General features: G+C 49.5%; 1 protein-coding gene across 17 annotated transcripts in view; it reads left to right on the forward strand.

Annotated features, from left to right (window-relative positions):
• The first annotated feature begins 138 nt into the window (after window positions 1-138).
• The window catches only part of Rim (Rab3 interacting molecule), a 50,277-nt gene continuing 23,123 nt past the window's right edge, over window positions 139-27,292 (forward strand). For 7 of the 17 annotated variants that reach the window (XM_026811824.1, XM_026811820.1, XM_026811823.1 and 4 more), the window contains exons 1-10: window positions 5,514-5,721; window positions 9,256-9,528; window positions 10,114-10,383; window positions 10,960-11,194; window positions 20,026-20,242; window positions 20,537-20,732; window positions 24,579-24,786; window positions 25,206-25,418; window positions 25,922-25,945; window positions 27,008-27,272. In XM_026811824.1, coding sequence (XP_026667625.1) covers window positions 5,548-5,721; window positions 9,256-9,528; window positions 10,114-10,383; window positions 10,960-11,194; window positions 20,026-20,242; window positions 20,537-20,732; window positions 24,579-24,786; window positions 25,206-25,418; window positions 25,922-25,945; window positions 27,008-27,272 — 2,075 coding nt within the window. In that variant the 5' untranslated portion in view covers window positions 5,514-5,547. Of the gene's footprint in view, window positions 2,692-5,361; window positions 5,387-5,513; window positions 5,722-8,307; window positions 8,855-9,255; window positions 9,529-10,113; window positions 10,384-10,959; window positions 11,195-17,410; window positions 18,070-20,025; window positions 20,243-20,536; window positions 20,733-24,578; window positions 24,787-25,205; window positions 25,419-25,921; window positions 25,946-27,007; window positions 27,273-27,292 lie in introns of those variants that run through there. The other 10 variants (XM_026811828.1, XM_026811829.1, XM_026811830.1 and 7 more) reach the window with 10 other exon arrangements.

The raw sequence follows: 27,292 nt of genomic DNA on the forward strand, positions 1-27,292 counted from the left end.
GTGGAGTGCGCGGCGAGCCAGCCGCCGAGAGAGATGGAGTTCGAGGGTGGCTAACGAACGAGCGAGACGGAAGAGACCGATAGGGGTAGAGGTAGAGGGAGAAAGTTGTAGGCGATCGGTGACAGCGGGGGGGACGAAAGAGCGAGGGGTGAGGTTTTCGTACGAGGGAGAGAGAGGGCGAAGAAGGTGAGAAGGAGAGATCTAGCGAGCAGTCAGCGTCAGCGAGAGTAGTACCAATCGTGGAACGTTGGCGAACATAAGCGCGATAGGGGTGTGGAATAAGCTCATTCGTGTCGCGTTCTAACATCGAGTTTTACCGACGAATTAAACGTTAAAATACGGAAGTGCGATGCGATAATCATCGCTACCGATCAAACACTTTTGCTTCCGCGCGTACGAAACTGGTGCGAGCCTCTGCGAAACTCTCGTCGGGGCCAAGTGTGGAGTTAATCGGTTTCGATAAAATCGTATAGCGATCGTTTCAACCGAAGGAAGAGGAGGAGAGAAGGAGAGGAAACGCGAGAAAACACGAAAGGCGAAACGGAAACGTCCGCGTACCTTCTTTTTTCGGGATTCGCGAACGAGATAACAGCTGCCATACGGTAAGCTGGAGGGTGGTGGTAATCGGTCAAGAAAAGCGGTCGCGACTCGAAAGCGTCGGGCACGGCCGGTCAGCTGAGAGAAAACGGTTCTCGTGGCTCGTGGGTGTGGAACGACCCGGTCTAGAACGATTGATCGTGTGGGTGTCGCGGTCGCTGCAGAGACGTCGTAGAGCGCCATCGTCGTCGTCGTCGCCGCCGTCACCGTCGCCGTCGTCGTCGTCCCGATCGCCACGTGAATCGTTCAAAACTAGCAAAGAGGAAAATAATTATGATCGGTGGCTTCGAACGTCGCTTGGAACGAGCGTATAGGCCTTAGAAATTACGCTGGACGTTCCGGCGTACGCGTATGGCGCTTTCATCTCTCTTTCGAAGGAGTCGTCTATCAACTGCATTTAAATCGTCCGTTTTATGCCTTTGAATTATCGCCGACCACCCGTTCGGAATGGACCAAACTGAACGCGACTGTCGGTTCGCGATCCGTGAGAAAAGAGAAACAGTGTAGGGAAGTGTGTCCACTTTTCGTGTGAACGGAGTGAAAGGAAGAGATCCCGAGACGGATTCAGTGACCCGTTTCCGTTCGTCGATCGATGAAATTCTGAAAACGTTGCACGGATGAATACGTAGCCATTGTGGCGTTTTCAGCTGGTGCGTGCGACGTTAGAACGCGATCGTATTTCATCGCAACGATCGCTGAAAAGTTCGCCCGACTCACCGATTTCCTCCGGCCTGGTTGCGCGTACGGAATCACGCGTATCGTTCTCCCGTTAAGTTCAAGAACCCGAGCTTAGCGCGTCGTACGCTAGGAACGAGTGCACCAACGGCACCCGTGACCTGTTTTCGTTTTCAATCGATGTACTCCTGAACTCGGCTGCGTCGACGAACTTCGACACGCTGATCTCGTAAAAACGTGGAGGAAACGGAGTACGTAAGCGACAAATCGATCGGTTAAAAGGGAGGATAACGGGAAACAGATAATAGGAAGAGAAAGAAGGTGAAGAGTGGAGAAGAGAAGAAAAACAGGTCGGATAAGAGATCGAAGAGGGGTGCGCGCATTTTAACCTCACAGCCGCCATATCGAGGAGGAGAAAAGGAGAGGGAAGGGGAGGAAAGGCTGGAGGAGGAAAAAGAGGTCGGTTCGGCAGCAACACCCGACCTCGGCTTGGGGAACGAAACGAAGCCGCTCGCCGATCGTCTGATGCCGACTCGGAGCACAGCGCACGGGCTAGGACCGAGAACGGAAGAAAGAATGCGAGAACCTCCACGCAGACTGTGAAACATGACTTGTCATACGGATGCGGTCGCTGGTAATCGTACGACGAGAGACAACGACGACGCGGACGGCGCCGACGAAGACGAGGATCACGGATCTATGCCCGATGTCCCGACGAGTCGTCTCGACGATGCTCGTCGCATGAGAGGCAGCGAGATCGAGGGGCGTCGTGCGGCTTCAGCCTCTTGTCGTCCAGTGAAACATCGGGCGAACGCGGTGCTCGTCGTCGTCGTCGACGGGCTTCCAGGCAGCGCGCCGATCGTCGCGAATCGCTATCCCGCGTTCTCCGACGCGTATCGACGTCGACAACGAAGAGAGAAACGAGGAGAGGAGGAGGAAGAGGAGGAGGAAGAACGAGAAAAAAAGAGGCAACGATCTCCAGTCGTCGGCTCGAAAGGAACGAAAACGCGGACACGGAATACGCGCTTCTCGTGGAATCGCGCGTACTGCCGCGACGAGGTGCGCCGATTACCAGGTGTCGGATGACTCCCTCCGTACGTCACAGCTTTCCCGTAGTCGTAGAAAGGAAAGGTCGTTATCCCATATCCGTAGGAACGGTAGAAACGAGCGTTCTCGCCTGGCGTACGATCATCGCCACGGTATCACCGTATCGGCGACGTCGACGGTGCTGCTGCTGCGCCGGCCCGCGCGTCCTCCTATACTCCTCGCGATTAGATATTCCCGTGCACGTTCCTATCTTACGTCCGTGATGGCGGCTGTACCTGATATGTCGCACCTCACCCCCGAGGAGAGGAGCACCATCGAGGAGGTTATAATAAGGCAGAAGCAGGAGGAGGAGAAGGAAAATGAGATTATGAGGTACGTCGGTACGGTTTTACCTACCAAATCTCGAACGATAACACGGAGGGCGTTTAGTCGTTCTCGCTAACGTTGCCTCCCACGATGCGCTTACTTTATTTAGGTACCGGTCCGATCTACTTCTACTTCGCTTCCCAATCTTTTGCCCGCTTCTCGATTCGAAATCCTTCGATCGCGAAGATATTCTCGTTTCACTTATCGACGCTGCGAGTTACGCGTACCTAATCGACTACTTTTTCAATGCTCGAACAATTTAAATGGAAAATCGTATCCCGATAACGTTAATTATAGATACATATATCTGTATCTCTATTGGATTCCTCCTTTCTCGTAATCGATAAACGTTTAGATGCTTTTGAACTATTAAAAATCGAGCGACTCTGCCCTGTTGCGTACTCCTGCGTCCAAACATTTAAAAATTCTAAAGTAAAACTGCGCCGACAAGTCGTATTGGTACGAACGATCAGACCGCGTCTGGCCCAAGGTACGAGCGAATCACTGAGCGGACGAAACGAGATGCAACGCGCGCCGGTGCGTTGCCAAATCTATTCGAGGATATTATTTTCTATTCGGTAAATTCAAATCGGTTGAGTCGCCCATCGTTCGCGTATTTTCATCCTATCTTCCTGCTCATCTTTTATCGCCCGAACGACTAATCAGTTCGAGTTCTTTCGGGCATCGTTTTTCGTCGAAAGAAACGATATAACTGTCGGGTCTCAAGCCTCAATTGTTCTTGATTCGACCGAACGAACGGTTTTAGCTTCGTATTCCGCGATCTTTACGTTCTTCGATATTTCAGTCCGTACGGTGCGGACAGAATCTGTCTAGCTAGCCCGGTCGCGTGCACTTACGGTGGTAGAATTTCAGCGTGGTGACGCGGCCCGACGTCGCCGTGCCAGGGAAAATGGATGTCGTTCCTTGAGGAAGGCGTTTCGTCGATAGGTCGTTGCTCGTCGAAAACGGGAACGCGAGAAAGCAGTCGAGCGAAAAACAGAAGCGGAGAGAAAGAAAGTGGGCACAGCGTGGACAAAGAACAGAAGGGACAGCGAGCGAATCGAAAGAGAAGCGCGAAAGGGAGAGGGACGGAGTAATGAGGAAAGCGTGCTTCGTCACACCGATGCGGGATCGCGTACGTAACGTGGATTCGTCAAGTACGTGTAGGGACGCGTGTAAAATGGAAAGGAGCAAGCCTCAACGCGACGTGGCCCGGTAACGAGCTACCGCCGTCCCGCGTAACTACATATGTACAGCCAATATAGGGGATGTGAACAGGAATTATGATCGGAGTGCAAAAGATGCTGAATCGGGAGAACGAATCCGATTGGACTCTTAAATATTAGAGCTAGGTTTCCGCAGTCCGTGCAGAGAGAAGCGGCAACGATTTTGTCTCGGACAGGAGACTGGTTGCCACGTCGGAACCGTCAGAAGGGAACTCGCGTAAAAATAGACGTACCCTCTTTCATCCCCGTGTCGTTTCTCCAGTCCGCGTTCGCGTACACGAATCGATGGAACTTTTCGACGTAATCATCATCGTCTCCCGATTCCATGCAAGCCTAATTCCTCGTTAGCGACTTCCCTCGCCTCGACTAAACTAACTTTAAACTCGAGTGACTCGATTCGTTACGCGAAATGAATATCGAGGAGAGAACGAGGATGTTTCATTACGCGTCTTTTAAAAAATCGTGTCGCACAGACATTTTGTGGGACAGAAGAGTCGCGACAGAGTGTGAAATAACGGGAGGCGTTCGTTCGGTAACCTACATTTCTTCTCTCGGTTCCGCGCCTTTGATCCGCTCCTCTGCACCCCTTCTCTCTGTACCTATCCTCTTTGACGCGAAAGAATATTTTTCTTTTCGCGGGTCGGTCGGGACGGACAGGTCCTTGTGTCTCGTGGGAAAACGCAGCCGTAGAGACGCGACGTTTTCGCGTTTCCCTTTCCGTTCGCTCTTCGGTTTCGTTTCCGTTCCTGCACGACCGATCGCAACCACGCCGCACCGCGTCGTTGCGTGCTCGACGCGCGCGATTATTGGTAAAGCAATTAGAGTATCGTGGGCGGTGCGCGGGCACGTAAGTAAATACCTACTACTCGCGCACGTGTGTAGTGTGTACCCCCTGTGACGTACAGCTACGACCTTTGACTCGATCGACAAACTCGAGATTTAGGTTACCGCTGTAAAACGCAAATTTTTCCTTCGAAACTAAGTCGACCGTCGCGTCGCTCTATGCCGCGTCTGTCCCGTGTGAAATTGCGAGTCGATCGGATCAGGTCAGGACTCGAAGGATGGAAGAGAGTAACTAAAAATGTAGTTAATCGCGTTCCGTCTTTAGCCTCACCGTGAAATACGAGGATGCGTTCGGTAAGTTAGAAGCGATTAGATCTAAATCAATACCATTGGCCATGCTCTGCTTCGGTTCAATTACCTCACCGATAAATTGACTCCGCATCGATATTTAAGCTCGACCGTTCCCTCGATTCCGCTGCAATCCTATTTTTGTGTTTACCTACCGCTGCGCTGCCCCGATCGAACAGTCTTCTTTTTTTATACCTTCCCGTCGCACCCTTTAAAAAAAGGAGATCGAACGATCTGGACGACACTCGACGTTTGCTCGCGACGTTCGCTCTTGCTTTATCCGCACCGCTCGCAACCATTTCCCGTTAACCTTTTGCGAAACGCAGGCAGATCGAACCGTACCAGTGCGTAGAATGTAGAATTGTAGAAACGTAGAGCATCACGCGTCGCAAGCTTTAGGCGGCTCGCGAATCGATCGAAGCGTTTCGAAAAGTTAGTCGGAAGCATAATCGATCGCGTTATCATTTATAGGTTGAAACAGGATGAGGTGAAGATCCTGGAGGATATGATACGTGCCTGCTCGGAGAAACACAAGAAGGCGGGAGGCGTGGAGCTCCAGGTCACGTGCCACATATGCCTGAAGACGAAATTCGCGGATGGCATCGGGCACATCTGCAACTACTGCAGCATCCGGTGCTGCGCACGCTGCGGCGGAAAAGTCACTCTACGTTCGAACAAGGTAGGAACGAGATCGAAAGCGTACGCACCGCTCGCGTTCGTAGAAATCGTGTTTCGCGGCGCGCCGCTCCAATTTTCTTCTTTTCAACCTTTTTGTATGAAGTACGCGTTGGTAACGTTCCACCGTGCGCAACGATGCGATACTCCACTACTTCTGTTCTCCATCGTCAACCTCGAGTACTCGACGCGCCTCTGCGCTCGAACATTTCACGAGGTTCGTTTTTACGTTCAAGCATACCAATGAAAACCTTCTCCCAATGGTGGAATTACCGATCTTTCAAACAACCGCTTCGAGTTTCATCTAAAGAACTTAGCGCTCTCCGCGCTGTTCGACTCTCTTCTGTTGTTTTCCTTCGATCGAGTCGCGTTAACGTTACTTCTTCGATTCTAAAGGGGTTCGCTTTCTTTTGATCGTCTTTCGTCTCTCTGCGTGGGAGAGCGTATGAATGGGGCGCGTCCCTGCATGACGTCACTTTTGCAAGCAACGGAGGGCTGAAACGGGTGGACGACGCTGTGGGTGGCAGTGGCGGTGGTGGAGGATGGCTGTCGAGCGAGCCACACGGCGAGGCACACGGCACGCGGGGGGAGCGAAACGTGACGCAACATATTGATCCGAGTTAAGTTTCGCGTAGAGAGGGTTACAGAGCTTGCAATGGGTTAGCGCGGACGGAGGTTCTCGGGTAGGTACGAACTGGAATAGGCGGTGAAACGTCGAGTAGAAGGTGGCTGATAAACGATAAGTTTGCGTCGTCCTTCCTTTCATCGCGGTGTCCTTACCGTCGCGTCGGTCTCCCCATTGGCCTCGGCTGGGCTCGTCGTGACGCGATCGTCGCGCGTAGGTGAATGCGCGGTCGAACGAGGAAACGACCGTTGCATTTTTCTTAATGAAATTAGCTAAATCGCTGACGAGTAGATGACTCGAACGTTCCTCTTAATCGATACGATTACGGTATCGTCACGATAGCTCGATCTAGGCTTTCGACGCTTCGCGAATACCTTAAAAACGCTCGAACGAATACGCTTACTTACGTATTCACGATTCGTAAATAGACGATTGCACGATACGACTCTAACGGTCGCATAGTTTGCGCGGTCATCAGAATTATAGCTAGTCGGGATCAACATCGAAACTAGCTCGAAATTAGCAAATGTCCGGAAACCTAACTGAGGCACGCGGAGGCGAATAGCTCATGGCAAGATCCGTGGTAGACGGTTTCTCCGTCTATGTTGATCCATTCCGCGCTTTCATTTAACCGAATACACGGGAACCGAGTATCGATACGTATCGTCTATTTCTGGTATTCGTGTCAGAGCAGCGAGTGGACCGATGATAATTCTAATCGCGATCCCTACGAATGTCAGAGGAAGTATTCCACGTTCCATCCCTTACTCCCCCGTCGTCTCTCTCCCACGCGGCTGCCTCCTTTCCTCCATCGAGAAATTAGTCGTCCACTCGGTGCCTTCGAGGCTCCGATATCGAGTCGAAACTTGTAAGTTTAGTAATTCGGTCGTTCGTCGATTTACGTTCAAATTTTGACGAAGAGAAATTGGAAAACTGAGATCGGAAGAACACGATACGCGGTTTCGGAACCCAGCTGTACGAGTCCACGTGTAAGCGATACAGGAATAAGGTTCCGTGTTCGAAAACGAAGAGGACGAGATTAATCGAAAGTTCTTCGAGTTTTTAGAATAGGTATTCGAGGCATTCGCAAAACTATCAGTCCTTTCTCGATACGTTGCTTCCAGCTTTTCTCGGTGAAGACAATCAGACGACCGCACCTGTATGTAAAATTTCGGTCGCGCAGTTCGTAGCTCGTCGGACTTAATGAGGCAACGTTCGTAAAATAAATTTCAAGTGAAAATGGATAATACACAGGTAGACAGGTGATCGAACATCGTGTTCGATTATTCGGTCTTGCGGTCGTTTCCGAACGGACCTACGCACGAGCTGCGTATACATGGTTCGTGATAAAGTAATCGGAATTAATTGGCTCCTAATTAATTAATGCAAATCACCGGCAACTCGCCTCGAGCCGGCGAACTAATCATCATTTACACGTTACGACCGAGTTCTCGTTTCCCGGGCTCGCAACCGCTACGCGCCACCCCCGCAGGTTCCGCCAACCCTCCTCCGCTACTACGGTGTAACAACGAAAGAGAGAACCGAGAACGACTCCAGGGCCATCCGAGACTCCCACTCTCGCTCCTATCAACACCAACGCCAGCGACGTCGACGACGGCCACTACGTTTTCCTCTTTTTAGGCTAAAGAAAATAGAGCGCGCACGTACGGAAAGTGTACCGAGCTACCTACGCGGATGGGAATGCTCGGTAGGTTGCGGCGACGGGGGCACGAGGATCGGCGAGAAGGTGGTGGGAACGATGGAAAGGGGTTGAGCACTTGACATATTGCTACCTAGGCAACTCGAGCGAGTGCTCTCAGCCCGCACCACCCCCTACCGCCGTCTATCTTTCCCGCTTCGGTTCTCGTTCCACCCTCTCTCGTTTTCGCCTCCCTTTTTATCCCGTTTTGCACTCGCGTCCTTTCTCTTTCTTTTCCCGTTCGGTGCATTCCTCTCCGTTGTTCCTCCGTTCCATGGCCGGGCCACCTCGTCAGTCTGCAGCCAGATTCGCTCGTTGCAAGTTCTTCAAAAAGAAACTCGTACTTTTCGTTTGCAGCGCGCGGAACTATGCGCGAGTCCCTCGATCTCTCCGACGCTACTCGCCGAACCGAGGCGAGTGCTTCGCGACGCTCGGGAATCATGTCGATTCGTAAATTCGATCGAATCGACTGTAGACGACGCGTTTTCTTCTCGCGTCGTATCCTATTCTATGTCGTTAATATGCGTCGTCGCCTTCGCTCGTAATCTCGCAATCGAACGAGATGCGTTCCCACGACTCGTCCGATTCCGTGTTTGGTGCGTACGTGCGTGGATGACAGTGACGCGGGTAGTCTTAACGTTTACGATCTATTTATTTAGTCGCTCCTATAGTGCTCGTACAGAATTCTACCCGTTACGTCCAAGTAGTGTCGCCACGCGCCGTGCCGGAAATCGTGTCCTCCGAATCCAGTGGACCCAGTGATTATTCATCATCGCGAACAGACGTAAAGAATGTGGTCGTCGAGGAACTCCGGTATATAAACATTGTTTTACGTTCATTCATCGCGCTTTGTCTCGACTGATGCAGTATAAATATAAAATATAAAATACGGCCGATAACGGAGTCACGGTGCGAATCATTCGTTGCTTCAGCCTAAAAGAAGGTTTCTATTGATTAGCATCGCAACTCGATCGATTCCCTATTAATATCTTCGTCCCACGAGCGACGGACGCTCGAATCGATCGCTGCAACCCTTCCTTTGTCATTGATCTCGTTTCGTCTCTCTTTCACACCTTTGCGCGCGGATTATTTTAGATGGCTGCTCGCGGGCGAGCTATCGAATTTCCTCCATTTCGTCCCGTTTCTCCGTCCTGCTTCCGATAACGTTCGAACGATCTCGACTGATCGGCTCGAACCCGTTCGTTGAATTGCAGGTAGTGTGGGTGTGCATTTTGTGCCGCAAGAAGCAAGAACTGCTGTCGAAGACCGGACAATGGATAACGAAGCCGGGGCTAGCCGCCGGGGACAACGCGTTGCTGCGGCGGATGCAGGACATGCAGGTGGGTGGTCCTCCGGGACTCGTGGACCAAGCTCAGGATAAAAGACCGAAACTCGAGAGAGCGCACAGCGCGGCAGAAAAGGAGAATTTGCCGTTGTTGCTAAGGAGCGGAAACCTGCTCAAGAGACAGTACTCGCAGCAGGAGCAAGTACGATTTACATCTGTTCGCTTAAGTATTGCGTTTAGATCGCGGTGGTCGGCTCTCCGCGGTCTCGTTACGTATGTGTAGCGCTCGTGCACGCACCGTTGCTCTGGATGTACAACGATACAGCAGCTACAACAACGACGATAACGATCGCAAAAGACACTTCGCCGAGCAAGTTCGAATTCGGTCGAAGGGTGAGGCGATAGATACGCGCGCCGCGCGGTCCCTAACTTCCTTGATCATACTCGTCGCTTTCATCGTGCTCGTTGCCGCCGATCATTTGCCGCGTCGTCTTTGGATAGTTTTAATTTCGCTCAAAGAGGCGAGCTTGTCGTTAGTTAGGGCGGGAGCAAAAAAAAGAAAAAACAAAAACTGATCGAACGAAGATAAATTGTCCAAAGACGAGTCGAAAGGCTGCATCGTTTCACCACATGCCGATATGCACGACCACGCGACAAGAACGAAAGCGAAACGAATTCCGCGTGCACCGTTTGCAACCGCAGCTGCAACCAGAATCGCGGTGAATTTGGCTCGTTTCCGATACGAAACAAAAAAAGAGAAATGGCAGCTTTTTGCTGACGATTACAGGATTCAGGCCGTCGAATGTCGACGACTGATAGCGGGGTGGATATGACCGTTTCGCCTCACTCGAGAAGTTTGCCGACGCCCCACGTAGCTCCATCGCTTCAGACTCATCTAACGCATCAGACGCATCAAACCCATCAGACTCATCAGACGCAGCAACCGCCGAGACATCCGGACGCGTACCCGGAGGATGATCCAAGTCTCTACAAGGACGAGATCGACGGTCTCATGGAGCAGCTGTCGAAACAGCAGAGACAGCGACCGATCTTTCCGGTGAGTGGGACCCGGTTCTTCGGATCGAATCCTACTGGGAAACAACTGGAACACGGATGCCGAGCATTCTACCAGTCATTTGTGCATCATCTGGTTTGTACCGGCGATTGCACGATATTCGTGTACGTGACCATCCCATCGGAAGTCCAACGGCCAGAATCAACGTGGAACAACAACAACGGAACGAAAATCGTCGCCGCCTCTTCTACTCGATCTTTGCTTTTTGCGTGCTTTACCGTTACGAGCCAGCAGCCAAGAACTGTCGCATCTGCAGGATCCGAAAAATCTATGTTTCTTCGCTTTCACTTTCGCTTCTCTCTATCTCTGTCTCTCTCGCGCGGACCTTGTCTCCCCACCTTCTCTTCCTATCCATCTCCTTTCATCTCGTTTCATTTCATCGCATCTTGCTTCTGCGCCGTGTTTTATGTACTTCAATTTTATCTACGTACAGTGTGCGAAATCTCGATGTTCGATGTCCGTTCTGTCACTGACCCACGTATACGCGTCTGTACTCGCGGATCAGTGGCTTCGAGTTCTCCCGTTCTCGAAAATCGAATTCTCCTCGTCGATTTTTAGGACCAACACGCGGAGCTCGCGATGACGTACGGTCAAGGGCCGATAGAAGCGGGACCACCTCGAACCATGATGCATCCCTCGCAACAGCATTCGGTCCATCAAATGCAAAGCGCGCATCTCCCGCAGCCGGTCGGTGGTCAGCCCGGTCTTCAGCCTCAGAGGAGCTTCAGCAGCAGCGAGGAAGAACGAAGCACGCCCGAATGTGCTAGCGACGAGCCCGACGAATCCGAGAAGGGTGAGTTTTCGTATTCGTACCCGCGAATATTCGATTACGCACGCGACGGCGTACAGCCGTATCCGTGTCTGTGGTAATACATGGTGCCACGTTTTTTCTTCTTTCGTACGCCGACACTCGAGTTCGAGAACGATAACGCGTCTAATAAACATCGACGAGTACGTATAGATATCGAGTAGCCGATGCTCGTCGCGCCATCGATTCTACCGTCCAGAAATTACTTTTACCAGCTAAGTTATTAATTAGTAGTTTCCCCGATCAGAACGTCGCATCCTCGCGGCGTGCCGCGATGCGTACCTGATCGTACGACTCGAACTCGACGGTGAGTTATCCCGTCGTCGTTGGAAGCTGGTCACGGAGAATCGACTGTGACGCGCGACGAAGAGACGGAGGTTACGGAGAGGGCGAGAGCTACTCGAGAGGGTCAGCTTTGCCCTTGAAACTCGCTGCACGAGAAGAGCACAGCAGGCTTTCCGTGTCAGCGAATAATTGGTTTACGGAGAATGTGTGCACCTCTAATCGCGATATATTCTATACGTATACGTATCTAGTATTTACAGATGACCCGGCATGGCGCCGCGCCGCGCACCCAAGAAAAGTGTAATCGACCGATCCGATGCTCGTCCGCGGTCAAAAAGTCTCTCCGCGTTACGCGTGTTTAAGCGCGGCTTTGCAAAAGGCTGTACGAATTTCGATCGAGGAACAGGACGCGAAATCGATCGCCCCATTTCATAATTTGCCGGATCCTCGACAGTATTTAATCGTTCTCTTTTCATCGTTGAAGAACGAGCTGTATGGTAGGAGATGCAGGCTCGCGTACTTCCGTTCCGGTTGTAAAAGGCCGATTCGAAAGTACAAGAATACGGGATATGGATCACCTCGAACAGAACTGGTACGCATGAAAAGAGATCGGCATGACCGGGTAATTTCCTCAGTCGAGGAATAAATTTATGTTAACTACAGCAAAGCTACTACGAGAATAGTCTGTGCCAGTAGCGACAGTCTACGTTTTAACATCGACGCGGCAGTCGCTTTTATACGACGCTTTTACGCGACGCATCCGAGAGGGAAGAGGGTAGGTGTATACGGCAATATGCGTACGTGGTGCGCGTTCACGGTTGATGAGCGAAGATGATCGGTGAACTGTTAACACAGTTAACCGATTCATCGAGGCGCACATCGTCGCGAGAGAAAAAAGCCTGTTTCCTCCCCTTTCATCTTTGCATCGTCGTTCGCCTTCTCTCTTCTCTCCTTCTCCTCCGCTCTCTCTCTCAGTCTTCCTTTCTCTGGCTCCCTCTCTCTCTCTCTCTTGATATTTTTATATTTTTTTACATCGCAGTGGTCGATGTTCGAATAGCAGAGATTCGATGAAAATTAATTCTCTAGACCGCTTTTGAAAGATTTATAAAAAGATTCTGAATATCGTTGGGTCAAAGCTGCATCGTCAACTTCCGTGAGAGATCCTTAGACGCGAGGGTTAAGCTGATTTTTTCCTGCCAGTAAATTTTCTTCCAATCTCTCCGATCTCTTTTCTGAAGATCGAGTTGACCGAGGATGCGAAGAAGAATGGATTACTGGATCGCGTCGATCGCGATCTGTGTCCTCGCAGTCGTCCTCCCAACTTCTCCGTTAAATCCTTGATCAGATCACCGCGATCGCGTATCCCGTCCTGCGGGAATTCTCGGGTTCCGACCTTTCAGTCCCGTCATTGCGCGTCGATTCTTGAGGGTAGACGAAGCGATAGAAATATACGAGATCAATGCAAAGGTAAAGCAATACTCTGCGCGTACGTAATAGAATTTATTTACTACATAGATATAACGTAGATACCGTTTCTCGTTTAATTCGTTGTCGTCGCGTTTTTTTTCTAAACTAGTTTGTCTGTTCACGATAACAAAATATCTTATTTTTTTTCCTACCTCGTCCTCTCATAGCGTTTCTCTCGACTCAGGCATCCCTTGTTTTCTCGACACAGAACATTTTTCGTTCCGCAGTTCCTTTCGCCCCTACCCTCTCGTATCGCTCGGTACGCCCGTCCGCCCGTCGCCCACACGACCGACGTGACGTCAGGCGGCCAACACGTGGGCGGACTCTAACATCTGCCCATTTACTATTTCTGGTCTAGCCTCCTCGCAAAAGCAGCAAACAAACACGGGAAGTATCAACGAGACGCAACGCGGGTCCCGAAAACAACCTCCCGAAAACTCTTGAAAATTCTTAGAATTAATATTACGTGCAACCACCTTACTACTACTCGCGCGCATACTTAAGGATGTATTGGCTATACAGTCAATCCCAAAAGTTTATACACTTTAGTAACGCATTTTTTAAAAAGAAATCACACGTCGGAAGAACATTGCTAATAATAAACAACAACAAAAAATTTTCGATTTTTCCGAGATTTTTCCAAGGGGTACCCCTTCAATTTCTTCCAAATTTTCGTTTTTGGCCAATAACTCCCAAACCCTTTGACTTACGGGAAAATTGCATCAGATCTTTCTTGTAGAGGACGACGAGATCTACAATTTCCATGTAAAAATTTTTCGCTACCGTCAATAGTTAACGAGTAATTTGCAAAAAACTGCTTTTTCGTTTTTCGTCAATAACTAGTTAAATATTAATGCTAGCGAAAAAGTTTTATATAGAAATTGTAGATCTCGTCGTTCTCTACAAGAAAGGTCTTTTGCAATTTTTCCGTAGGACCAACAGTTTAGGAGTAATTGAGGAAAAACGAAATTTTTTGCCAAAAGTTCGCCGTTTCGACGCTGGGATGGTCGGATTTTGTCAACATCACTAAAATGCCAAATAATCATACGTAACTAGTTAAATATCGAAATTAGAAGGAAAACAACTTTTATTTGAAGCATTTTTCGCAATTCTGAAAAAAGAAGTCAGCGTCAATACTTAACTTGGATATTTCCTTATATACTTTTTAGCACGTAGCTATTTATTATTAGCATCATTCTTCCGACGTCTGATTTCTTTTTAATTATAGGAAATGCGTTTTTCTAAGGTACATAAACTTTTGGGATTGACTGTATAGCCAATACATCCTTAACTCAGAGACCCGCGACGTTTCTTCTTCGAAGCTGTCATGGGGATCCGATGAAATTATGATGAGCAAGTCGTATTTCGAAGATCGCTGGCCGAGTGCCTTTTAAATCATGAACAATCTGTCATATCCGAACATTAATTCCTAATAAGTACGTGAACGAAGGAGAGAACGTTTGATTGGAGTAAACGTTTATAGAGTCGCGAATCGATCGAGAAATAACGAAACGACAATTTTTCTCGTCGTTCCGTCGCTTCTCGAAATTATTATTCCACCGAAAATAGAAAAGAGCATTCTCGAGTCGATTACACGCACGTCAGTAGCAAACGTATTGTGAAGAATGAGAAATCGGTAGTGAAATGGATCCCGGTAGGGTGATTGTCATAAACGCGAAGCGAAAGTGGAAAAGCGCGACGCGGCGCGACGTCGGTCGGACGACGTTGTTGCTCCCATTCGTAGATGCACACGATACAATTAGAGACTAGAGAGATTAGTTACAGTAGTAGAAGAATTAACGAGAGGTAAGTCCGTTGAGCTCGAAGCTCGCACGCAAAACGTTTCTGTTCGAACGAAGGATTTGCGGAAGAGCGCGGAGAGTTGGTGCGCGTCCGTCAAGTGAACGGATCCTAGGCGGATGAGGAAACGGGAGAGGTGACGTCGTGACGGATAGATCGTCTCGGTGAAGCTTCGGCTTTTCACCGAGCCTGCCCGCTCGCTTCACCTTTGATCACCTTCCTCCTTTGACACTCTCCGCGTCTAGTCTTTTTCCGTACTCGCGAAAATTCAATTAAACAGGTTTTAATTCGTTTTCAGGATCGATCTGCATCCTCGGCTCCTGGAGAGAGCTCCTATAGATTAAAACCTTCTCGCCTGTCCCATTCTCTTTCCTAATTTCTTTCCAACTTTTCGCAGTATCGTGCACTACTCGACACAGAGACGTTTACTGTATTTAACGTATGACATCACGCATTTCGTATACGCGTTTCACACTCATCGACATCGTTACCGCGGGATAGTTCGTGTTCGCGATGTGGCGACGCGACGCGACGTCTCGCAGGGAATGGGAATGAGAATAGAAAGCAAACGAGCTGCCAAATGACAGGACGTTCGAATCTTCGATCTGCAATTTATCCCCCGAGGTCTCTTTATCGTTATTCTGTGTCGAGGAACTCGATATTCCACCCATCGATCTCGTTCGTCGCGAGATCTAACTACGTCCAATCGATTTAGCAATTCAGAATTTACAATACGCTTTAGTAGATTGAGATTTGGTCCAGCGCGCGTCTCCTCGTGTCCAGCCACTAACTGACTGTATCTACTTGTTCTCGCGTCTGACCACGACCGCTAACCGACTGTATCTGACTATCTGCATACTTGTTCTCGTCTCGCGTCCGACCACCAACCGACTATATCTACTTGCACCCGCCTCGCGTCTATAGCTTCACTTTACGTTTACTTTACGTCGGTGCATATTAGTCTTACCTTATTCGCGTCCGCGACGAACGAGATGTCTCCCCTGTCTCCTTGATTCTTCTACTTTCTTCCTCCCGGAATTCTCGAGGCCGGGTCGTATCGTAAAGAAATCGACGACTTACTTCTTGCGTGTAGCGAGACAACACCAGACACTGCCTGCAATGTATCCATTACGATTACCATTAGGTCTATATACACATACCGCATACGTGCTGTGTCCGATATACAGTGTTATCGATATAGCGCAGTTCTTATAGCAGTGATACGAATTTCCGTTTCTATTTCACCTCCCTCTCTCACTTTCTATCTCTCTCTCTCTATCTATCTACCTCTATCTATCTTTCTTTCTCTCTATCTCTGTTTGCATCGAACCATCGGCCCTCTATCTAGCGTATACATGTGTACCTACATAATATAGAAATCCAGATAATGCATAGTTGAACAAAATTATACTTTCATCATTGTCCCTGCGAACCAGCAGAATTAGTTAAACGTTTAACCGAGCTATCCGCGTTACCGTTTTCGAGTTGATCGCGTCTATCCCTCCGGAGGGTGGAAAAATTGTAATCGTTCAGACGGCGCAATCGACGAAACGATTATGCTGCGAACGGTCTCTCATTATTCGCGTTGCGCACTGCTGTTGTTTTTTCTTTTTCAAACTTAGCGATAAGCGAGGCACCGTTACGCATCCGATGGAACATGTGTGATTTAATGAGAGATCGGCTTTTAGGGGATAAACCGCCGCCCATGGTGGTCGCTTCCAGGAGCTCGAGGGAGAAGCCCGGGGACAGAATGAATCGTCAGTTCCTCGCGGTACTACTCATTTTCTCAAATGCAAATAAGACAATTCGTTTTCCGCTATATGCGTATACATGTATATAATATACGCACACGTATATATGTATATTATATCGTGTATTTATATGTATACACGTATATGTTAAACCGATACGAACCGAACGCATACATGTGCAGAGTCTCCCGGTTGAAGTTTCGGGCGTAACAATTATCATCTCCGGGGCTACGATCGGTTCCAAGAAACGTCTCGAAGGCGAGGCGGCAAGGAGTCAAAGGACCTGCCTCTCTCGAAACATTTTTCGAAACGGGTCATGGCCGGAGAGAGAATGGGAATGAGAATAGAAAGCAAACGAGCTGCCAAATGACAGGACGTTCGAATCTTCGATCTGCAATTTATCCCCCGAGGTCTCTTTATCGTTATTCTGTGTCGAGGAACTCGATATTCCACCCATCGATCTCGTTCGTCGCGAGATCTAACTACGTCCAATCGATTTAGCAATTCAGAATTTACAATACGCTTTAGTAGATTGAGATTTGGTCCAGCGCGCGTCTCCTCGTGTCCAGCCACTAACTGACTGTATCTACTTGTTCTCGCGTCTGACCACGACCGCTAACCGACTGTATCTGACTATCTGCATACTTGTTCTCGTCTCGCGTCCGACCACCAACCGACTATATCTACTTGCACCCGCCTCGCGTCTATAGCTTCACTTTACGTTTACTTTACGTCGGTGCATATTAGTCTTACCTTATTCGCGTCCGCGACGAACGAGATGTCTCCCCTGTCTCCTTGATTCTTCTACTTTCTTCCTCCCGGAATTCTCGAGGCCGGGTCGTATCGTAAAGAAATCGACGACTTACTTCTTGCGTGTAGCGAGACAACACCAGACACTGCCTGCAATGTATCCATTACGATTACCATTAGGTCTATATACACATACCGCATACGTGCTGTGTCCGATATACAGTGTTATCGATATAGCGCAGTTCTTATAGCAGTGATACGAATTTCCGTTTCTATTTCACCTCCCTCTCTCACTTTCTATCTCTCTCTCTCTATCTATCTACCTCTATCTATCTTTCTTTCTCTCTATCTCTGTTTGCATCGAACCATCGGCCCTCTATCTAGCGTATACATGTGTACCTACATAATATAGAAATCCAGATAATGCATAGTTGAACAAAATTATACTTTCATCATTGTCCCTGCGAACCAGCAGAATTAGTTAAACGTTTAACCGAGCTATCCGCGTTACCGTTTTCGAGTTGATCGCGTCTATCCCTCCGGAGGGTGGAAAAATTGTAATCGTTCAGACGGCGCAATCGACGAAACGATTATGCTGCGAACGGTCTCTCATTATTCGCGTTGCGCACTGCTGTTGTTTTTTCTTTTTCAAACTTAGCGATAAGCGAGGCACCGTTACGCATCCGATGGAACATGTGTGATTTAATGAGAGATCGGCTTTTAGGGGATAAACCGCCGCCCATGGTGGTCGCTTCCAGGAGCTCGAGGGAGAAGCCCGGGGACAGAATGAATCGTCAGTTCCTCGCGGTACTACTCATTTTCTCAAATGCAAATAAGACAATTCGTTTTCCGCTATATGCGTATACATGTATATAATATACGCACACGTATATATGTATATTATATCGTGTATTTATATGTATACACGTATATGTTAAACCGATACGAACCGAACGCATACATGTGCAGAGTCTCCCGGTTGAAGTTTCGGGCGTAACAATTATCATCTCCGGGGCTACGATCGGTTCCAAGAAACGTCTCGAAGGCGAGGCGGCAAGGAGTCAAAGGACCTGCCTCTCTCGAAACATTTTTCGAAACGGGTCATGGCCGGAGAGCGAATTGCGCGCGAAGCTCGAAATGGGACGCTCTGTACATATTATATATATAAATATTATATGTATATCTCTGCGTATGCGTGTGCATGTGTGTGTACGTCATCTGCCGATCGATCGCGCACGCATCGACGTTAGATTTTTCTGCTTAGATCTATCTAATCCTGTTTTGAAATAGAAATGTAGTTTCTCGGCGAATTCAATCTTCCCTTTGTCACCATTCCTTTTTCGGGCAGCTCGACGGCGCCTAACGAAACGAGGGACCGAAATCGACGATCGTTTCTTTAACGAGTACGAGTTTCGCGAAAGTACCGACTTTTTTCTAACAATCAGACGAAGCAACGACGCGAGGTCGCGTTAACACGTAGAAACTCTCGCGGTTTCGAACTGCCGACGGTAATCGACGTGATTAATCGTGAGGGGAACACCCATGTACGCGTACCTATCTCATCGCGGAGATGCGATCGATCGGCGGAACTGTAACAGATTTTATTTGTTCTACTTTGGACGGCTACGAATCGTGCACAGGTATACAAGTATCTATCGTTTACACCTCACTCACGCCACGTACACGTATCGCTCACCAAAATATACCCGAGATATTCCTATTTTCCTTCTATTGCTTCGATGTTCGCGTACCTCGCGTATCTCGTCTTTTTTCCGTTTCTCCCGACGCTGCGCGTGCCACGGTCGAGCTTTCCCTTCTCCCGGAACACGGTTCTCGCTATGCCACGGTATCGCACGGCTCGCGTACTCCTCGTACTTCTCACACCTCCACACAACAGATATTCGAATCGTGTCGAGAACGATTTGCGTAAGGAATTCCTTTTCTCGACGCTTGAACGTGCGCGCGAGCGATAAGATCCTTCTCGAGGTATTTTTTTCCCTCCTCCCCCCCCAAAGACGTATCGCCGCTACTGTGCACGCACACACACGTACACACACGTACACACAAGTACCTACCATACATGGAACATACAGTACATACACCAGCTTGCAACGTACATACATGTACCTACACGAAGCGTGCAGAGCGGTGTTTCGGTGCGGCGGCGGCCGTGCGTATGCCGAGCAGATTTTGGACCAGCCCTCGCACACCGCTCCGCCCTGTGCACACTTTTACCCTCGATGGACAAACTCTGCACCAATATCTCTCTCGCTGTCCGTTTTCGACAGGTACATACCTACATTATCGAACCAAACCCGAACGCGTACGCCTTCCGGACTTCCGGAATAAAGACGGAATAGACGAGGTAGACGGAATAGACGAAACGGACGTAAACGGACGGAGAAAGAAAAAAAAAATAATGCATTTGGCGAGGAAAACGTGGACACGTGGTTAGGTGTCGATCGTCCATAGGTCGTCGCATCGAAACGGATGCGATACGAAACGTAGCGCCTCGGTGGTAGACTTCGACGAGAAAATTAATTGTTAGTCCGGGGATACGAAAACAGATCGGTCGCTGGCAAACGATTGCGGATGGTGAAGGGATGTAGAGTAGAGGGAAGGTAGAGAACGGTGTAACGATAAGACATTCGTCGAACGGATAGTTTCGTAGTTGAATAGCGGAGAAAGCGAGGAAAAAAAAAAACGAGACGAAACGAAACGAAACGAAACGAAACGGAAAGAAACGTTTTGGATCTACTGTAGGGAAGGGGTACTACCATCGTATGGGAAGTCCAATGTCGATGTCCGACGATGGACGTAGGCACAACGGATCTCGCAACGGGCACCACCGCATGACCTCGATGATCATCGAGTATAACGGGCATCGCCATTCGCCGCGAGAGCCGCGTAAAGAGGAGAACACCCTAGTAAGACGGAGCTTCCGAAGGAGCGGTGACGAGTGGCGCGCCGACAGTAGGAGGTGCGTGAACAAATTATTAATCGTCCGCGTTCCGTTTCTCGGATGTTATCGTTTATCGACCAATTTCTTTTTCCTCCGTTCTCTTTTGCTTTACCGGTTCCATCGGTGAATCCGCGTAGCGCACGGGTCGCGGTCCTTGTTCTGTATCGGTCATGTCCGGTCGAGGAACCGTGCGCGTAGACTGTAGACGCGAGACTCGACGGACGCAGACGACGCGGTATCCATAGTTCGACGCGTTAGAGACTGCGGTAGATTCGTTCTCGGTATCTCCTGTGTATGTGGCGTGTCCATCAGGTTCACGGAGAGAAGGGGGAAAAAGACAGTGCGATTTGACGGTGGGACCAATGTCGGCGGCCCTCAGGAGGACCAATGGTCTTGGGAGGCCGATCGGCAAGGTAGTCAAGACAGCGCGACCAAAGACTCCGGAATAGACACCTCTAGCACGTTCACGAGCAGTGAGGACAGCAACAGAGGCGACCTTATGCCCAAGGTACGGGCCTTCAAGATCACGATCACGATCACGATCGCCGATGCGTTATCGTACAATATCTTATTATTCATGATTCGATCACCGAACCACCAACAGGCTAGAGTCCCATCGATCTCTCTCTCTTTCTCTCTCTCCGATTCTCGAGTTCTCTCGAGCGAACGTTTGCACAAAAACATGGCTAGGCAGTCGCTTTTTTCCGATCAATTAGACTTACGCTAGGAGAAAGAAGATGTAGCCGGCGCACGCGGACAATCGAGTAAAAGGGGTATCCGTCACGCGAGCGGCAAGCGTGTCTCGCCTCGACGTGAATCGAAGATACGATGAGATGCGAACTTTCCAATTTATCTCTCTCGTCCTGTCACGCGCGATCGCGGCAAATTTCTGCGAACTCGTCACCCGTTGCAAAAATCGTCGCGGCTCTTTGTCGTCCAAAGTGGAATACGGTTCCTTTTTTTTTTTCTTCGTTAGTCTTCCTCTTCCCTTGCCCGCTGTCGTATGCATACGTAGCGTGTAGCCTTAGCGGGATGATCACGATACCCACCGTCGACCAATCGAACGGTTTCACTCACATATCGCTACTAGCCTGGTAGTATAGTTACGTTCGGATCTCCATCTTTTCGCTCACGGTTATGCGATTTTAATAACGCCACACACTGACTGAACGCACACACAAACAATCTCCGTCGAACGTTCGATCGAAGGTGGTCGTTCGTACATTTCGAGTAGCCGTTCGATGGACGCATACGGATAGCCATGGGCTAACGTCTAACGTCTCTTTCGTAGCCAGTTCGATTGCTGGTCGATTTCGTTCGAGATGAAACGCGACGCGACTCGAGATTATTTAGACATGACGAAGGCTGAGATCTCGGCTACATACGTTCGCGTCTGCAATGTACAGGTGTCCAAACGTTTCACTTCTTTTCTCTCGATCTACGTGTACGCGCACGCGTATGTTTTCTTTCTTATTCTTCGTCGTCGATGCACCATACGTCGCGAGCTTCGAAGGAACCTCTTTTGCTCGATTCATCTTCCAACTTGGAGCTTAAAGGCTTTCGCGCTTGGATTCGCGTCCTTTTCGTTACTTTCGACGTACCATACCTTTTGCTCGTATAGGTACCGTGTAATAATTTACATTACATCGGATTCGCTCCCGAATTTCCGAAATTTGGATAAACTTGTTCCGGTTCTGTGTCCCTCTCGACGACTACCGATTACTTCCTTTATGCTGTCTGAACGGAAGCGGCAACAACGATACGTAGGTAATTATTCTACGCTGCGTACTTCGCGTTTCAAGCATCTCTTTAAACCCGTTTCATCGTTCGAACGGCGAGACGATGGAACAATTTAAAGGAACAACCGAATTATTGCGCGGAAGAGCCATTCTGCTCTCGTCTCGGATGGTTGGATTGTTGGATCGTGGGATTCGGCCGGTGGGCTTCCGATATTACGCGCCGCGGTTCTGTCCCATCGTCCGCGTCGGACCGAGCTCTGCTATCCGTGAATCGGCTTCGAATGTCGATCCATTGCTTTCGTTCTCGTGGCGCTGCCATTCTTTCGTGTCTCTCTCGCATCCCGTCCGTCGCGGCAGCGTCGGAACCCCGCTTGGATTTGTTCGGTGAATTACTCCGGCTACGATCTCAAATAAGAAGAAGACTTTCTCTCCCAAACGAGAAAAATGAAAGACGACGTCGAACGATGTTAGATTCTCTCGCATGGAAAATGCTTTACGACCAAGTTCCTTTTTCGACGTACCCATGAGTCCAAGGGGGACGGAAGAACGCCCCCGCGCGTATCGACTTTAGACAAATCGGGAATATTCCGAAATTCAGAACCAGAAATGCTAACCGTTCTCGAAGGTATAGTTGAGACGCCCTGTACGAGTAGTAGCGGTGGTATAAAAACGACGTTTTCCAGCGAGGTCGAGTAACTCTTGAAAAAATCTCTCCGCTACCGCAACGAGAACGAGAGAATCGCGGCGCGGGTGTGCTCGTGCATTGACCGAGTTCCCGAGTTCCCGATACCGTATCCTTTTCGCACCTTTTCTTTTCCATCGGAACATCTTTCGATCGTTCTCCTTTAGCCCCGACGAGCGTTCCATCGGACGCGAGCCTTCGCTGCCGTGCTCTCGAGCCGCGCGCGCGTTATTTTCATTTCGTACCCGCTGGATAGTAGTTATGAATTTTGATTCGCATCTTCGTCCGGTTCCGGTTCCGGATCCGAAACGTCCAATTAAAAGGGCAAAAAGGATGCCAGGTTGTCGAGAAAGGCGTACCTGTTTCATAATTAATCGAATTGGAGCACGGCCAAAGAATACGCGAAGCGGTAGCGAGTCTCGACGACCTCGTTAGCTCCCGGTCGATCAGTTTCGCGGTTGTCGTTTCATTTTGATGAAACAACGGATACTGGCCACTGGAACGAGTAGATGCGATAGGCCCGTCTTATCAGCCGAGTCTCGGTCGTCCCTCGCGCGATTCGCGAAAGGATAAGCGTCCGCGCATTCGGAGGAGCGAAATGTAATGAAACCGGCCGGGAAAGATGAAGGGGGTGGCAGAGGAACTGAACGCGATCCAAATTCGAATTTCGAAAGCAGCTCGACGTACGAGGATCGATGCGATCGAAGCTAGGCTCGTACAATACATGCGCGTACGCGTACGTAGATCTACCTGTAGATAGACGAAGGAACTGTTTTACGAGATCGAAGCGGCACGAACGACTTTTGTCAGATCGACGACGACCAACACTGGAAACCGGAAGGAGGCGACCCCTCTCCCTAAAGTAGATCCATCGGATTGATCGAGTCACCCTCCGACAGAGGAACTTCGCTCCTCGCGACGTTCCTTTCATCTTTTGTTTGTACGCGCGCGCGCGCGATCGTTGTTGCATGCCCGAAACGCCTTGAGAACCTCGAGCCTCGAACATCGGACGTTCGAAGAGACGTATACCTATTTACTAATTTTCGCTTTTCCGCTCTCTCGTTACCACCGCTCGTACTCCACGCGTACGCTCGTTGGAAAAGCATGCCGTTAAGCATGAACCTGATAGCGATCGTTTTCATACTATTTTTAGATGTATGTACGATAGCGTGCTTCCTCCTCTCTTGTCCCGCTCGATCGGTCTACCATTTTCTACTTTGTTTCGTTGCGTACTTTTATCTTCGAACACGTAGACTCACCATCTCACCATAGACACGTTCCATGCTTCGGGGTTGGGGTACTCGGACGAACGTGCCGATTCGAAACGGAAGAGACTTCGAAACGGAAACGTACCAACTTCGAGTACCCTTCGACGCGTATTTATATCTATCGCGTACATCGCATCGCCGAGAAGACAGCTTGTGATTCTCTTCCATCGAAATCTCCTGGAAGAGGAATATCTTGCCACCGATCATCTACGCGTACCTATTCTCGTATCCCGTATAAATTACGTATACGACGCGATCGGTTCTTGCCAGGTCAGCCGGACTTGCGGCTCGCGTATTCGGACGCGAGATATGTACACTCTTCCAGGATGTTCAGCTTGAAATCATCGACCAGTCATCACTTTCGCTCCCGAGTTCTACCGTCATACAGCTATTAGCTATCGAAACGTCGCGTCGTCGCGCGCGGAATTTGGAAACCGATACGCGATATATTCGATACGCGAATCGACCGAGATTCCCTATCGCGTTCCGTCGCAGTTTCCAAATTCTTCGCTGTCAGACGCGCGATCCTTCGGCTCTCTCATTCTCTAAAAACCACAAACCACGTTCGAGCGTACCTCTACCTAACTATCTATCGAATGGAAAGAAAATCGAAATAAATAAATGAATAAATAAAAAAGAAAAAAACGATTCTCCGCGCTTCGTAGCATACGTTATCCTGGCAAGTGAGCAGAGACGGCCAGAAGATCATTGGCCACATGGTGTTGCGAAAGCAGCCCGGATCCGGAAGCAGTAGTAACATAGTGGGTCTAAAAGTGGTGGGCGGAAAACTGTTAGAGGATGGCTCTATGGGCGCTGTCATCGAGAGGGTCATGGAGGGTAGCACGGCGGACATAGAAGGTCAACTCAGAGCTGGTAAGGACGATAAACTCGAATCCCGCGATTTCTCTTTCCTCGCTCCCCCCTCGATCGAATCTCTTTCGCACGCGCGCGCCTTCGCTTCGTCGTGGAACCGACTGCCAAAATGCGAACCCGCTGCTAGCTACCCTGCTATTAGGATCGGCCGTTCTTTTGCCCCCTTCGAACTTGAGGGAAAAAATTGCAGTCGATCTCCGATCGCACGAATTCGGACGAATCGGCTGTCGGTCTTTTCCACGACAAAAGTTCACCTGTATCCCAATCCCATCCTGCCAACATCCTTCCGAAGCCGGCAGCTTTACGAAGCAGCGCGAGGAACGCGCCCGGTATTCATCGAGTAAATAAATCCCCCGGTTGTCCACTGGCTCCGGAGGCGAGATCCGATAGGACCCGATCGGACATTCGACGATTTCCAGGTGACGAAGTGATCAAGTGGAACGGCAAGTCCCTCCAGGGCAAGACTTTTCGCGAAGTTTGCGACATCATAGACGAGGCTAGACCGGCGCCCCAAGTGGAACTGGTGGTTTCGCGAAATCTATCGTCGACGAGAAGGACCGGCGCGCAGACCCAGTGGAGACAAAAGCATCCGGAAACTATACCCGCCGGTCCTCAGCCACCGCACCACAAAGGTGATTATGCCTTTCGTTCTCTCTCCGCTCTTCTCTTCTATTCTCTTCTCTCTACTCTCCCAATCTATTCTATTAAACGAACATTTTCTTCCCCTACCCATCCGATTCCACCTCCCGTCTCTCTCCCTCCCTCTTTCTTTGTTGCTTCTTTCTCGATAGAGCCCTATCATGGTACATGCATATACGCAATATACGCGTCGATCCCTGATAAAAAAAAAAAAAAACAATAATTCGAATCGAAACAGGAACGCTCGTTTGAGAGCAACTCGGCTAATAGTTTGCGTTAGATACGATTACACTTGCGTACGTCACCGGTGCGAATCGTTAGGTTCAACGTAAACGAATTTGAAGAGATCGATGCGAGAGGCTCGGAAATCGACCTACGTCGAGTAGAGAATCCTATCTAGTACATAGCCCGTAGATATAAGTACGTAATTGATACGAGTAGGCGCAAAGAACGCAACGGTATATTATCACGGACTACATGATTTTTCGTATTCCAGGTCTTAAGAAATGTATTCTATGGGGTAGGCTTCAAATTTCTTTCATTTATCGACCCCTATGTAATCGGTGTTCTCCCGTTCGTGTCTATGGTTCTACCTATCGCTACCCGTTCTTTCGTTTCTCCTCTTCTCATCGTCCTCTCGGGAAATAACATCGTAACTTACCTGCCACGTCGAAACCGTTCGAGTAAATTCGTCCGAGACAAAGTTTCTCACGGGTGAAACGGCGGTAAAGGAGCAACGATCGCCGATCTCCACGATTAGGGAGATCGATGCTCGAGGAAAATCAACTCCTACCACTTCTGCCTACATACACTTTGTTACAGTTTCACGTATTTATAATCGTAGATACCTATCCGAATACCTTATCGTCGATGTTATCGTAAGTAAGACGTAGACAGTAGTGCCGATGCAAGCTTTCTCCCCGTGTCACCCTCACCTGCTAACACCACCGTTTTACGATACGTAGATTTATGGGAGCAACAACTTGAAACGATCGCGTGCTTCGTGCCTTCACACGTATTTCGTACATATCCCCTTAGTTACTCCGTGAAGTTCGTACGTAAGTACCCACGCAGCGTCGTAAACCGCATCATTTTCACGGTGCGACCTAATGCACGCGCTAAACGATCTTTCTAGCGATCGGTACCCAACGACCGATTTACCCGGAAGGTTTTTTTTTCAACCAAGAAGCTTCGCCAATTTTCCGCCTACACGCCCGACCGTTGTGCCCCGACGAATATCGCACGATGGATACTCTCGATTCCACCCTCGCAGATTCCGGGCCACGTTTCGGTGCTCTACTGAAAGATCGTCGAACCCGCGTCCCCGTTTTGCGCCGTTTGATACAAACCCGTCCCCTCACCCCTTTCGTCCCACCTTTACCTCGGCGAATGCTACACACAACTACTATTCGTTCTTTGCCTATGTAAACGTTTATATGTACCTAGTTATCCAGCGTCGTGTCACCTATCGTAATCGTAATAATACATTTACACCTTTGCCATGACACGTTCCGATCGTATCGTTCGAAGCGCGAGCTACGAAGATCCGAACACTTACCTCGCACCGAATCGTCACTTGCAGAACTGTACGACGCGAGGCGCGAGAAACCTTCGGTTTTAGTGACCTCGCCCGGGTCTCCAGATCTGCACGCTCAAGGCCGCGGCAGGCACCTCCGGCATCCTACCGGGAACGCGAACATCGGTGGGAATCTTCAGGTGAAGCTCAGCTTCGATCCCCTGAGTCTACGGTTGATCGTCACGTTGATCTGCGCGGCTGGGCTAATGCCTAGGAGCACCGGCCAACCTAGAAATCCATACGCCAAGATTTTTCTGCTTCCGGATAAGAGGTAAGTGCAGAGGAATTATG

Source organism: Ceratina calcarata, unplaced genomic scaffold, assembly GCF_001652005.2.
Source record: "Ceratina calcarata isolate Rehan_Ccalc_2016 unplaced genomic scaffold, ASM165200v1 scaffold25, whole genome shotgun sequence".
In the NCBI taxonomy this organism is placed as follows: Eukaryota; Metazoa; Arthropoda; class Insecta; order Hymenoptera; family Apidae; genus Ceratina; species Ceratina calcarata.